Source organism: Coptis chinensis, chromosome 3, assembly GCF_015680905.1.
Source record: "Coptis chinensis isolate HL-2020 chromosome 3, ASM1568090v1, whole genome shotgun sequence".
NCBI lineage: Eukaryota > Viridiplantae > Streptophyta > Magnoliopsida > Ranunculales > Ranunculaceae > Coptis > Coptis chinensis.
The window spans coordinates 15817348-15831761 of record NC_141458.1 but is presented as its reverse complement, the minus strand read 5'-3'; the positions used below and the strand labels follow the sequence as shown (position 1 = coordinate 15831761).

The window sequence follows — 14414 nt, the reverse complement described above, 5'->3', positions numbered from 1 at the left end:
ACCAAACGGCCTACACTAGTTTATTGGATAAAAAACAGGTGACATACATTTGCCGAACAAAATCATTTTGGTCCCAAAAGTCCGACTTGCGCTTTAGTTGATGATTTCATAAGGCACAATTTAGCCGTTTGGTTTTATTTGTTTTTGTTTTGGATTATCAAATAACCATAATTTGATCAAAATAGCACTTATTTGCCGAATAGAAACATTTAGTTTCCAAAAGGTGAACATGTGCCTTGTAGGGGTTCATAAGGCCCAATCTGGCTTTGTGAGTCGGTTTGATAAAAGAGGTTGCAACAGGTTAATTTGATGTAGTTAAGGGGGTGCCCAACACAAAATATGTTTTTTAGGTCAATGACAAACTTGTAATAAATCTTAGTACTCGCTACAGACACTTTCCATTTTGTGTTGGGCAGACTCTAAAAAAAAATTATTACAAATTTGTCATTTACTTAAAAAGCATGTTTTGTGTTGGGCACCTCCCCAACTACATCAATACAACCTATTACAACTTTTTATTGTCCTTCACCCTAAAAGATTCAACTTCTTTGCATTCCCCTCCTCCTTCCAATTTTCAAAACTCTCAAGTCTATTTTCTCATACGCAAATAGCATGTGCTATAATAACTTTGATTTGACGTAAATAATTGAGATTCTATATCATTTTTTTTTTAAAGAAATAGTTGTTTATAGTTGAGTTTCAGATCAATACTTGTAGATATGGAGATGTCATCTTATCTTAGATAAGAATATGCCTCATGGAAGAGAAGATGTTTCAAGAGTATGCAATTTCTAAAAGTTTTCCTGGCATAGTGGCTGGAGGAGAAGAAGGAAACTAGTTCTAACCGGTTTTATTTCAAATTGGGTTTTTTTGGTGTACAAGATAGTGTGTAGTGCCCAACACAATTTGGGGGTGTGGACCCTAAATCTTTTGTTTCCGGAGTCTGCCCAACACAATGGATGGTGGTGGTCGCCATTGGACCACATTTTTAGCCAACCACATAGTCACATGCCCGAGTAAACCCACGTAACCACTCAATTTGAATTCGGGTATCCAGATTTAACGGGTCAATTTAATTTCCAGTTTGTTCGCCCACGCTCTCTCTCGCACGTGTTTTTCTCACACTTAAAGGTTTAGGGTTTAAGGTCTAGCCTACAAACGTTCTTCTTCTTCTTCACTCCTCATTTAAGGTTCAATCTCATTTCCATTATTGTTTTAAAGCTATGAATATTTCTATAAATTGAATGTTCAGTAGTAAACCTGTCTTTTTTTCTACAAATCTCAACAACAAGTTTGATTCCTTTCCTTCATTTTATAAACCATCTCAAATATTTATTTTTAACCAAACACCCATCGATATGTGGCGAACATTTGCTAAACAACTAGTTTCTGCGAGAAAATTCGCTAAATTCTCGGTAAATTCCTTTGTTGAGACGAAATTTAAACCATTTGAGCTTACAAAGAGTGGAAATTTTGGATTTTTAGAGATGGGCTTGTGTCGAAATGGTGAGTTATTGTGGAATAAAGAAGAAAGTGTTGTGAAAGATTGTTTTAGAAGCCCAATTGGTTTGAATTTTACTTCGAGGGGTTATGCTAGTGTGGCGGAAGCGGTAGTGAATGATAGCGAAGAGGATGTATTGGAGGAGGTTCAGGGATTATTGAAAGAAATGAATAAAGGGGAGAAGAAGAAATATCCAAAACCAAAAATGGTGGGAGGAATGGGACACACAAAATACCATATGTTGAGAAGGAGGCAAGTGAAAATTGAGACGGAAGCGTGGGCACAAGCTGCGAAGGAATATAAAGAGCTTTTGTCCGATATGTGTGAGCATAAATTGGCACCGAATTTACCATATATGAAGTCGTTGTTCCTTGGTTGGTTCGAGCCTTTCAAGGATAAGATTGTTGAAGAACAAGATTTGTGTAAGCAAGGGAAGAATAGAGCTGCTTATGCTCCACAATTTGATCTGTTACCGGCGGATATGATGGCGCTTATTACAATGCATAAGTTGATGGGGTTGTTGATGACTGGAGGGGAGCATGGTTGTGCTAGAGTGGTTCAGGCTTCTCTCCAGGTTGGTGAAGCCATTGAGCAAGAGGTCAGTGATATTTGGTTTTGAATTCTGTTACGTTTTTTGACAATCCTAAAGTAGAACTGTTATTGTATGGTTGATAGTTTTGGTATAATCCATGTTTTTGGTTTCACAAGTTTCTCTTGTAACAAATGAACTGTAGTGCTTTTGGTTATCAAGGTGGGAAATAAACTAAGTTACATTGAAGTGTGTTGAATACGAAGTGTCTGACACCACAAAATATAAAAAATTGAGGTGTATTACATACAATAAGTGCCCGTGGTGTGTCAGACATGGACACCTGGATACATATCCGGCATGAATTATTTTCAATATATGGCGTGTCCATGTAACATAGGAAATAAACCTTTTGTTGGGCTGTAAGGCAGTGCTTTGGAGGTTATTGGCCCATTAAATTGAAATGTGCCCTCATCTTGGAAATTAGAACGTTCCCCTCAGTTATGTCCTAAACTAAACAAGGCCCCTCAGTGACTGATATTGGTTTAAAATACCTACATAAACAAATTTGTTAGGGTAAGCTATCATCATTTGGGTAGTTTTTTCTTGCATCCTGGTCTTAGCACTAGTTTGGCACTTTCCCAATAGTATTGAATTGTATGACTCTGGACTTGATCAGGTTAGGATATATAGATTTTTGGAGAAGACAAAGAAAAAGAAAGATAAAGATAAGAAAGTGGAAGAAGGTGACACAGATGCAGATGCTGTAGCCAAAGAACAAGAAAAATTAAGGAAAAGAGTTACTACTTTGATGAAAAAACAAAAGCTGCATCAAGTTAGGCAGATTGTGAGGCGGCAGGATGACTTAAAGCCATGGGGCCAGGCCGCTCAAGCAAAGGTTTCTTCTCTCTCTCTCTCTCATATGGTTGCTACAGGACTCAATCAGTTACATGCATGTATGTTTCAGGTTGGAAGCCGCCTGATTGAGTTATTGTTGCAAACAGCCTATATACAACCTCCTGTTGATCAAATAGCAGATACTCCACCTGACATTCGACCTGCATTTTCACACTCTCTCAAAACTGTCTCGAAAGACGGCCAGTACGAGTTTTTCCTCCTCTCTCATTAGACTGCAATGTGTTAGTTGTCTTTTGATTATACTGCCATTCTAAGCCGGGAGCCTTTTGGTTACAGGAAATCCAGCAGAAGATTTGGTGTTATTGAGTGTGATCCACTAGTTCGACAAGGGTTAGAAAAAACTGTAAGTGCAAATCATTGCCCTTTCATAGAGACTAGAGATTATATTTCATGACTGTCTGTTGAAGTTTTGCACCATAGGTATATTCATAGTTTTCATTTAAAAATATTGTAATCTTTGGCGCTTGGATCTCAAACTATAATGTTTATCTAACAGGCGAGGCACATGGTGATCCCATATATGCCAATGTTGGTGCCGCCAATCAACTGGACTGGGTATGGTATATCCTGTACTACTTTTCCAGTTTCTCGTACTTTTCTGTTTGTTTGTTATTTGAAGTTCTGATTTCTCAAGGAGATGATTAGTGAGAAAAGAGTAGGTGACCAAACGTGACTTTCTAGTCATTGTGGGTTTGCTCTAACCTTTAGGGTGCAGTCCCCACTCTACTTGATACACATGAAGATTATAGAATATTTGGTGTGGTACTGATATAAATTACTTCTAATTTTTTGTCAGTTATGAAAAAGGTGGATATCTGTTTCTACCATCTTATGTCATGCGGACACATGGAGCAAAGCAACAACGTCAAGCCCTTAAGTGGACACCAAAGAAACAATTGGAACCAGTTTTTGAGGTTTGTAAGCTATCTTTATGTAGTTTTTAAGGTTTGTCTCTCATGTTTTAGTGACGAGGTAATCGTCTGATTCTGTATGCTGTCATTTATGTCCATTGATACAAGGCCACTTTTATCGTGGTCAATTTTGGGCATATTGATGGAATCGAGTAATCCAACCGACCGTTAGGGAGTTCTCTTGGCATAAATTATTTGACTGTCCGCCTGTCTGAGAAAAGTCAGAAAACTAAAAGAAAGAAAAGAAAAATCTCGATCTCTAAAAAATCTCTTTAATCTCTCTCAAAAACTATCAAATCATTTTCATATCTCTCTCGCATTTTCCTCTCTCCACAAATCTCCAAATTCCAGATTCTCTTTCCACCAATCTCTGCAATTGTTTCGCGGTTCATACTAAAATTTGTTTCGTTCAAAACATCTTCTCTATCGTAACTTAACTGAAATAGACAGTTGGTCCATACCACCCTGTGGTTTACTAGTATAATTAAGAAATTTAATGAGTATCGGGAATGACACATGATGATATGGATGGGCCTTAAAGGGTTTCTTATATATAAGGAATGCGAGTGTTTGAAATTGGTGCTGCGTGATTGATAGAACGGGCATAAAAAGGGAATCGTGGATTTAATAAATTAACAATCGATAATATTTGAGAATGTTTAGTGTATTGTATTTAACTTTAGGTATTGTTACAAGTGTGTGCATGCTTATGTGTGGGTGTACATGCTCCTGTCGGTGGCGAATTGCTTACTGCCTACTATAATGTGTCTTTTCCTCTCAAAATTGAGTGATATTAGAGCTATGTTACATGGACATGCCACAAATAAAAAATAATCCGTGTCGGATACATATCCATGTGTTCGTGCTGGACACACCAATGACACATATAGTATGTGGTATACCTCAAATTTTAATATTTTGCCGTGTCTGACACTTTGTATCCGTGTTGAATATGAACACGCTTATCCGTGTCAAATATGAACAAACTTATCCATGCCAATGTAACTTAGTTTTGTACATCTGCATATTTTAATAGTTGGATGAGTAATAATTGATGGACTTATGGACGTAATGCATATTTATTTCTTTAGTTGTGATTGTGTATTAGTTAGGTCATATGGATGAAAATGACTTTTATTTATTTATATATAATTATATATCTTATCCTGTACCATTAAAACATGTATTTAGAATGAGAATTTAGTATTAGAGGCAGGGGACATGTGTGAGGCAAATGCCTAGGCTTTAGGCTGACCTGCGCCTAACACTTCATCAGTTGGCACAGAGTATTTTTCGAATTGTTCTGTTTCGGAGTATATTTTTGATATGTTCTTTGCTATCAATTTTCAAAAATAAAATTTCCAGGCATTGAATACACTTGGGAATACCAAATGGAGGATTAATAAGAGAGTACTTGGTGTCATAGACAGAATATGGGCTAGCGGAGGTCGTCTTGCTGACTTGGTTGACCGTGACGACGTGAGTAAAATGTGTAAAGGAACTTGTGTTTACTATTGTTGATTTCAAATTGCCAAAACTCATCCAGAATTTTGCTGGCTTAATTATATGTACTGCTGTATATGTGTTGCAGGTTCCTCTACCAGTTGAACCAGACACCGAAGATGAAGCAGAACTCAAGCGCTGGAGGTGGAAAGTTAAAGATGCAAAGAAGGAGAACAGCGAGAGGCACTCACAGCGGTGTGATATAGAACTAAAGCTTTCTGTAAGAATTTTTGTCATCTGTCCAGTCTAATGGTTTCTGTTACCACAGTGGATTCTCAGAAGAAACGTTATACTAATTTTCCTTACTCTGGACCAGGTAGCTCGAAAAATGAAGGATGAGAGTGGTTTCTACTACCCTCACAGCGTTGATTTCCGGGGCCGTGCATATCCCATGCACCCATACTTAAATCATCTTGGATCAGATCTTTGTCGTGGTGCCCTTGAGTTTGCAGAGGGACGCCCTCTTGGAAAATCAGGCTTACGGTGGTTGAAGATACATATAGCAAATTTATATGCTGGTGGTGTAGACAAGTTATCCTATGATGGCCGGGTATCATTCACCGAGAATCATTTGGATGATATTTTTGACTCAGCGGATAGACCACTAGAAGGTAAGCGCTGGTGGTTGGAAGCAGAAGATCCATTTCAATGTTTGGCAGCTTGCATCAATCTTTCTGAAGCATTGAGAAGTTCTTCGCCAGAAACTACCATCTCATATATGCCTGTACATCAGGTATTATTATTTTGCATAGCACCACTTTGTTCAATTATGCCATCAAACTATCCACAATGGAGAAGGTCAATTTGAAAAATGGTAGTTTTTAGAATGGGTATAACTAATATAAGGTATAAGCTTGTCAGCTTATGCAACATGCTCCCTCTTCTCTGTCTTAGGTTTGGTTAGATTCAGTGTAGCAATTTTAGATTTTCGCAAAGAATGGAAAGGTTAATCTTCTTACCAAACTAATAATAGCTGTGACATTCCCTAGAGAATCTGATTTTTTTTTTGTTCTTAGGCATGACGAGTAAGAAACAGGAGCACAATTTATCCTTGGTGGTATTAATATGTTGTTTCCCACTTCGCCACATCTTCTCTAACAGTCTTTGAAGTTCTTATCTATCTTAACTGATGTATACGTATGTTGGAATAAAATGTCATTTGTTGATAATAATAATAATTTAAGTTGTAGTGGCTCACCAATAAACGCTATAGAACCTTTACTATTTTCCAACCTCTTCTTGTTATATTACTGGGTCTGGATCTCTTTTGGTGTTTCAGTTATCCCCCAACATCCGCGACAGCTAATTTCCATTAAACTCTTTAGAACCTTTGCCCTTATCTCTCGTGTTTGATCCATTACTTAATTTCTGGATCAGGATCTCAAAGATCAGATTCGATCATAGCTGAATTACTTAAGCAAATCCTGCAATTGTGGTCTTTTATAATTTGATATTTATTCTTCCCGATTAATCACTTAAATAATTGGTCGATAATTTGGATACTAGATATGATATTCTACATATTGTTTGTGTTTAACATTATCATTCAACCGTCCATGATAATTGAGATCCACCATTATTCTTCTCATATATGTGGTTATTAAGAGTAAAATCAGTTTTGTTTTGATCTATTAGTATAATTTTAGAATTATGGAACTTCTAAATGAGAATAATTTTATGTTGAATTTCCAGGATGGTTCGTGTAATGGCTTACAACACTATGCTGCCCTTGGGAGAGATAAAGTAATGTCCTATTACAGACCTTATGGCTTGATTCTGCTAATGATTTATCTCTAGAATATTTGTTCAGTTAATTTCATTAGTTCTTGATGCGATGAAGAAAAACGTCTTTGTGCTGTCTGCTATCTGATATTTTTTCTAGAAAAGTTCTAGCGAAAAAGGGTTAGTTGATTGAGATTGTATTTAATGCATTGCCTCATGGTAGCAAGTCTTAGGTGTAAATGAACACTTTCTATCACCTTGTGTTTTTCCAGTTTATATATTTTGAGTTTTACCAATCAAAATGAAATACTATAATTTGTATCAGCAGTCCTACCCTAGGTAATGGTGCCTGTCCTTTTTCCATAAATTTGCTGTTAGATGCCATATTGTGCTTCAATTGTGAGAATTTAGCCAGATCAAAGATGCTATCGATTAAATTTGAGCAATTTTGTGTGGTGAGTATTGTTGAATCTTTTTTTCTGTGTCCAACACTAACACGTGGCTTTGTTAATAAACCTTGATTCCTTAGGTTGCACGAAAAAAACAGAAAGAGATATGTTCACGTAAATGCATAGTTTCCAGGAGTTATTTGTAAAAACCCACAACCCACTTATACTATTTTGTCTGTGGGTCTGGATGTGTAGATGGAAGAATTTTTGACGGGTCATACTTTTATCTCTATTGCTTTCCTGCATTGCCTAATGTGTTATATGTTTGTACGAACCCATCTTGTTTGTGAGTAGTTATTTATTTATTAATTTATATAAATCTATTTATTTATTTACAGTTGGGAGCAACTGCAGTTAATCTGGTTGCTGGAGACAAACCTGCAGATGTCTACTCTGGAATAGCTGCTAGGTATGATTCATGCAAACATATGAGAGCATGAGTTTTGGGGCACTACTCCAAAACTCCAAATTATGTCTATAGAGTCTTTTTTGAACTGACCATATTCAAGGTGTCCAGTGGCCTACTGGTCAAGCCTTGGGACTTTGGGTCCAAGGTCTTGGGTTCGATTCCCACCTTCACGGGGACTATGGAAAAGGAAGAGAAGCAAAATATCAACGAAAGGATTAAATTATATAGACTACGATAGCTTGGGGACGCTTTTGAATTGTATATTGTCAGCAAATTTCACTATTTGATTTGCCAGCAAAGGATCTTAATCATCAATAATAAGAAGCAAAGGATCTTTATCTTAATATGAAACTAATGATGGTTAATACAAAAAATATCATCAAATTAGGGTAACTTGTATATGTCAAATTTTTACTTGACATTATTCAGTTCATCAAGCCTAAGGATCGTAATTGCCTAAGTTTATCAGTTTATCTCAGTAGACTATCATATGTGATTATGTGAATATGATGTCTGCCAATGCAGAGTGCTCGAGATCATGCAGCAAGATGCAAAAAGGGATCCTACAAACGATGCGGATGCGTTGCGTGCCAGACTTCTAGTCAACCAGGTTATTTATCTTTCATGTCCTTGAAAATTGAGTAACAAATGCGATTGTAATCGGGCAAATGTATAGGCCGGTCATCTTGTAGCTTCTTGCTACGTGAGCCATATTGTAACCTCTTGTACATATTTGACTAATTAATGAATTGACTATTATTATCTATAAACGAAATAAAAAAATTGAGTGGAAGATGTGTTTTTCAGGAGACTAAGTTAGGTTAATTAGATCTGGTATAATCCACGGAGGCTTTTCGTGTGAGCCCTGTTGCTGTCACAAGCAATTTAAATTCACACACATAGCCTATGAATTACACAATTACTGTTACACTTTTCAAAATCTTTTAATCATGACTTCATAATGGTTAGTACCCAGCGATGTCTTGGAACTGATCAGCTTTACGTCTGTCATCTACCTTTAGGTGAATAGGAAATTGGTGAAGCAGACAGTGATGACATCAGTATATGGTGTCACGTATATTGGTGCTCGTGAACAAATAAAGAAGCGTTTAAAAGAACGTGGCGTTATAGATGATGCGGAGCTGTTTGGTTCCGCTTGTTATGCAGCAAAAGTAAGAAATCTGAACTGAAAATTGCATTCTTACCTTTTAGGGTGAACTCTGGGTTATTTGTTTTCAAAGTATTTGGTTTTAGATGAAATGGTATGCTGTCAATAATGAAAGTTTGATACATAAACATTACTCTTCCACATGTTATTGTCTTTGGAATTTAAAAAGTATCGTTTGTTGCTTTGGCAGGTCACTTTAACTGCTTTAGGGGAGATGTTCCAAGCTGCACGAGGTATTATGAGCTGGCTGGGTGAATGTGCGAAGGTATACTTTTATCATTGTTATTTGAAATTCGTTTAGTATTGATACATAATATATTTTCAATGGTGCACTGTTGTTACATGATTGAATGATTGATGGAGTATGCTGAGATCTTAGCTGTCCTTAGTGCGTTTTCTGTGCATTGCTTTTTTATATTTGCATGTTATTGTTGTACAAAGCACAGGGTTACCAATCTACCTCCTTATCTTAGGAGTCATCTAGATCTGCCACTTCCTTACTTCAGTACCAAGTTATGAGAATTCTGATTGAAAGAGATTACTATAACTAATACCTCATTCTTAAACACAAATATTTGTTTATATGACTCTTGTCAAGTTGTCAATATGAGATTATTCAGCACAAATGGTAAACTTCGCGGAGACTAGAAGATTTGTGTAATCTATTGATCCATAATGGTATTTAGTGAATAGATTGCTGTCAGTTAGACTGCACAGTCTGGAAGTGATATTGCCTTACCTACTAATTTATTTTTGTTGACATACGTGTCAGCTATGCAAAGTTGGAAACCGTATAATGGAGAAACCAAAGTATCCTAATAATTCAGTAAACTTAATTTGTTCATATCAAGTTTGATTTCTCCTAGTCTATGCACAATTTGCATCAAAAATGTAAGCTGTCCAAGATTTATCTATCTTTCTTTTGTCATGGGATTTGTGATGTCAGGTTTATGGTATCATATGGCTCCTGGTTCTGATTTGAATATTCTACATAAATAATCCCGTGCGACAAAATAAAAAAAACATTAGTCCTCCCTTTTGACACTTACTTTTTTTTTGAGAAAGGGTAATTGTAGTAAGCAAATAGAATTTTTTTTTACAGTTTACACGTGAGTGCCTTGTATAGGCACTCCAACAGTTAGTGAAGAGGATACAATGCAATACAAAGTTACACTGTAAATCTGTAATAGGTAGAATGTTGGTTTTCTACCCTATGCACAAATTAAGGCTTGTTTGGTCACCATTGCTTCACTCCCATAGAAAGCGCAACACCTTTCTTGGCATCCAAATCTGGTCCAAACTCTTAGTGTTCTTTATCTCTATAAAACTTATTGGTCCCTATTAATGTGTTTGTCTATTCTATGACACTCCTGTAATTAATAACTGATATTCTCAAACTGAACAGGTGATTGCATCGGAAAATCATCCTGTGCGGTGGACAACACCTCTTGGCCTTCCAGTTGTGCAACCTTACCGAAAACTGGGAAGGCATCTTGTAAGTGATTAAAAAAATATGCTATTTGTATGAAAAAGGAGGTCCTGCAATTATCATTGCTGTTTCTTCTTTAATTTGAGTTGCACAAATGCATTTCGTTACTGTTAACATATTCAACTTATTGGTTGTGTTTGTGTTTACTACTGCAGATAAAAACTTCTCTCCAGGTTTTGACCCTGCAACGTGAAACAGACAAGGTAATATGTCCTGTTCATCATCATCTTCCTTTTGCTTTCTTTACATGATTACATCCAAGACGTTGAGTCATCATTCATAAACTATGCCAGTACTAAAATAATATCCTTGATTCTCACATAAAAGTTCCCAGAATCTGAGAGTGCTCTGCTTATAGATTGTTTTGGTCGATCTGTTCTATTAACTTAAAAGTACAAGACAGATTTTATTATTTTGGAACAGGATCTTGGAGAGGAGGTATGTAATTTGCCACATGCAATTTGGACAGTTTCAGTTGCTATCTCGTTTGGTTGTGTAGAAAGTCGAAATAAGTAGAGCATGCAATGTTTAGACAAACGCCTTGAAGCTTGCCGCACTGCCTCAAGCCTTTTGAGAGATCAGCACACTGGCTTAATCCTCAACGGCAGAGTAACCAAGATCCTAAAAACTTTTTTTTTTAACAAAAATATATTTTATTGAATATCCAAAAAAATCATACAAAGGTAGTAGGGGACAAGCTTGCTACAAGTTGCATAGCTAGCCCTTTCTGAACAGGAAATTCTATCCTCCTAAATACAAGCGCTCTACAAGTTTTGATTTTTCTTTTTTTTTTTTAAACAACCACCACCAGTCTATGTCAAAAGGACAGAAATAACCATATTCATAAGGAAAAATTTCAATTTCATACATAAAAATAAAATCAAGTTTATTTTGACATTGACACATGATGTAGGCTTAAGCTTCAAGTGCCTCTAAGGCTCACCTCAAACCTCACAGACGCAGACCACCTTGAGGCTTATATGTTTTCTTCAAAACACTGTTTGTATGCTTGTGCATGTGAATATGCTCCGACTGTGTTTTGGTCTTTTGGATGGTGTGCGTGATGTAGCGTTAAGTCTCAAGCGCCTGTGAGGTTCGCCTCAAACCTCACGAAGGCAGACCGCCTTGAGGCTCATATGCTATTTTCAAAACACTGGTTGTATGCTTGTGTGTGAATATATGCTCCGATAGTGTTTTGGTCTTTTGGCTGGTGGGTGTTATTTCTCCCCATCTTTCAACAACCCAACATATTGTTTGCATTAACTTAGTTTCTCCTTCATGGTTTGTGTTCTACATTTGTTTGGGCAACTTCGGTTTTATGCTTTGCCAAAAATTCAAAGGCCATTTGATGTTTCCTTTACTGGTTATTTCTTTATGTTAATCAGCTTTTTGATCCCCCATGATCTCAACCTGTATTGGTCTTTGTAAATGCAGGTCATGGTTAAGCGGCAACGAACAGCCTTTCCTCCAAACTTTGTTCATTCCCTTGATGGTTCCCATATGATGATGACTGCAATTGCTTGCAAGAAAGCGGGCTTGAATTTTGCAGGTTTACAGTGCGTTTCTCAGCATTTAACAAGATCATTGCTTATTCAAAATTTTAACTGTTATTGCTTATCTGCCTGCAGGAGTTCATGATTCCTATTGGACGCATGCATGTGATGTTGATGAAATGAACAGGATCCTCCGGGAAAAGTTTGTTGAACTCTATGAGAGGCCTATATTGGAGAATGTAAATATTCTTCTCAACTCATGACTAATGAGCCACTGTTAAATGAGAAATCATAAATCAATCGTAATTATAAGAGATAGCATGGCCACCATTAATGATACCACGTTTTGCCTACGCTTTTGAAACTTCACTAAACATTTTGGTTTTTGCAGTAGCGGAATGAAATATTGGCCACAGAAAGTTGTGGGGTGCAAAATTTTTGCATCTGGCCTAAACTAGAGATCTGATATTTCAATAGAGGATATTGACCAATGAGATATATCGGTTGAAATTTCGGCTGAAGTATTTGTTTTTCTCCCAACTTTATTAAATTGTCAAAATATCCTCTACTCTCTTTTCTTAACAATTCTCTGAACTATTGATTGAAAATAAGAAACATTTTATTATATTTTCTTAAACGCAATTAAAGTATAAATGTCCTGATGAAAGTGTCATGTCATTGATCGAAACCGATTTGAAAAATATAATCTGTACCTACTAAGGTTTTCCTTGCGTTTAATCTAAGTTTAGGGTCAATCTGTAATTTTATTGTGTTGTCTGCTTATTTCAATGGCTTTATTGTTCTAATATGATATTCATTTTAGTCATACTATATGCACCCGTCTGCGCTCTCACTTACACTTGTTTTCTGCTGTTGTTTTGTGTTGATATTCCTTCATATTTATATAACCCGCCTGTGTCCACACTTACGCTTGTTTTAATCAATTTTCTCTTGGAAATATTCTGTCTCTTATGTAGTTTTTGACCATGTCTGAGATACTACAATGTAACCTTGTTTTGCTTCCACGACAGTAGTATCATGTCCTATATTTCCTGAATTTCTATGCAGTTGTTGGAGAGCTTTCAGCAGTCTTTCCCTACATTGAGTTTCCCTCCATTACCAGAGCGAGGAGACTTTGATCTGAATGAAGTTATGAAGTCTCCGTATTTCTTCAACTAATTTGCAGTGTCCTGCGTCCTTTATAGAGATTATTATTAAAGTAAGTTAATCTGTCCAATGCTCTGTTCTAGGAAGTGTACTCAGTGTTGTTTTTCACTTCTAGTAATTTTGTCGATTCCTATTTTTGTGGATATGATCTGTTAAGTGAGAAATTTATAGATCATCCCCTTAAAAACTTGGATACATCTGAAATTTCTAGGGTTGTTGTTATAAGATTTTCTTTGAATGGCCTGAATAAACCTTCAAGGAAAATTTGAGTAGTTAAGAGTCTTCAGTTTTTCTTTGCAGTTATTGGGGGAGTTTTTTTATTAGTCTTTCCTCTTTGATTTGGAGCAAGGTACTTTGGTCTTAAAAATTGGATCCACATCATACTTCTGCTCCTGATTTGCACCTCGACTGCTGTTCTTGTACTCAGTTGCTATCACGCCTCCAGACAGACTACCAAAAGTTCCATTTGATCCTTGGTGTAACAAAAGGTCATGGAAGTCGTATATTCTTTCATTTGCATGCGTGGCGAAGTCAAAGGCAATGTTAAAGGCAAGCAATCTCAAAAACTTGAGGATGCAGTCACAATTTTTGTAGGCTCAACATGCATTTGTATCAAAACAAAAGAAGATGTTTTCAAGACATGGAGAGAAGACTTATATAAGAATAACTTAAGGTAATTTGCCTTGTTGGACTGGTTTGGTGACTGTCTCTACAGGAGAAGATTTGTGTAAATACAAGTGGGCCGTATGGACGAAGAGATGCAATATCCTCGTCACCTTCTCAAAGATCCCTAAGACAGGCGGCCTCTCTAGAATAGCTGAATTTATGAGGCACAGTTAATGTACAAAGTTAACTATTCACTAGTGAGATGTTTTGCTTGTAGCGTATGTGGTTTTTTGTATCGAATCAAGTCTATGCATATGCATAGGACTTGAATATGACTGATATTCAAGTTAGTTTATAACATTATTATTATTATTTTTTTGATTGACAAAGTCTGTTTTAAATGAGATCAGTAACTCTTTTAGAGGGTTAAGGCAGACCCACACCGCCCTGTGATCAACGGCTTCATGATTGAATTCTGAATGTGAATTCTGAATGTGGTTGTAGACTTGTGGTCAGCATACTCAATTATTTCAACCACGATAAAATGTG

The 14414-nt window shown here is 36.5% G+C and overlaps 1 protein-coding gene across 4 annotated transcripts; it reads left to right on the top strand.

Moving 5' to 3' along the window:
- Window positions 1-648: 648 nt before the first annotated feature.
- LOC147508206 (DNA-directed RNA polymerase 2, chloroplastic/mitochondrial-like) lies at window positions 649-14254 on the top strand. 4 transcript variants are annotated; one of them, XM_086600780.1, is made up of 20 exons: window positions 649-2099; window positions 2710-2928; window positions 2998-3131; window positions 3225-3291; window positions 3445-3503; window positions 3745-3862; window positions 5225-5338; window positions 5451-5582; window positions 5679-6095; window positions 7055-7105; window positions 7872-7942; window positions 8468-8552; window positions 8965-9114; window positions 9301-9375; window positions 10516-10605; window positions 10755-10802; window positions 12034-12148; window positions 12228-12331; window positions 13161-13311; window positions 13560-14254. In XM_086600780.1, the coding sequence occupies exons 1-19, from the start codon at window positions 1245-1247 to the stop codon at window positions 13269-13271; spliced, it is 3015 nt and encodes a 1004-aa protein (XP_086456906.1). In that variant the 5' UTR covers window positions 649-1244; the 3' UTR covers window positions 13272-13311; window positions 13560-14254. The 4 variants fall into 4 exon arrangements, with proteins under 4 accessions (XP_086456906.1, XP_086456904.1, XP_086456903.1 ...); XM_086600778.1 differs by having other exon boundaries at window positions 2710-3131; window positions 13609-14254; XM_086600777.1 differs by having other exon boundaries at window positions 2710-3131.
- The last annotated feature ends 160 nt before the right edge of the window (window positions 14255-14414 follow it).

Bases quoted from the DNA above. Each gene is read 5' to 3' on its own strand.
- LOC147508206 (XM_086600778.1), top strand. From the start codon at position 1,245: ATGTTCAGTAGTAAACCTGTCTTTTTTTCTACAAATCTCAACAACAAG. The intron at 3,292-3,444 runs GTAAGTGCAAAT...TTTATCTAACAG, and splicing joins GACAAGGGTTAGAAAAAACT to GCGAGGCACATGGTGATCCC. The intron at 3,863-5,224 runs GTTTGTAAGCTA...TAAAATTTCCAG, and splicing joins AATTGGAACCAGTTTTTGAG to GCATTGAATACACTTGGGAA.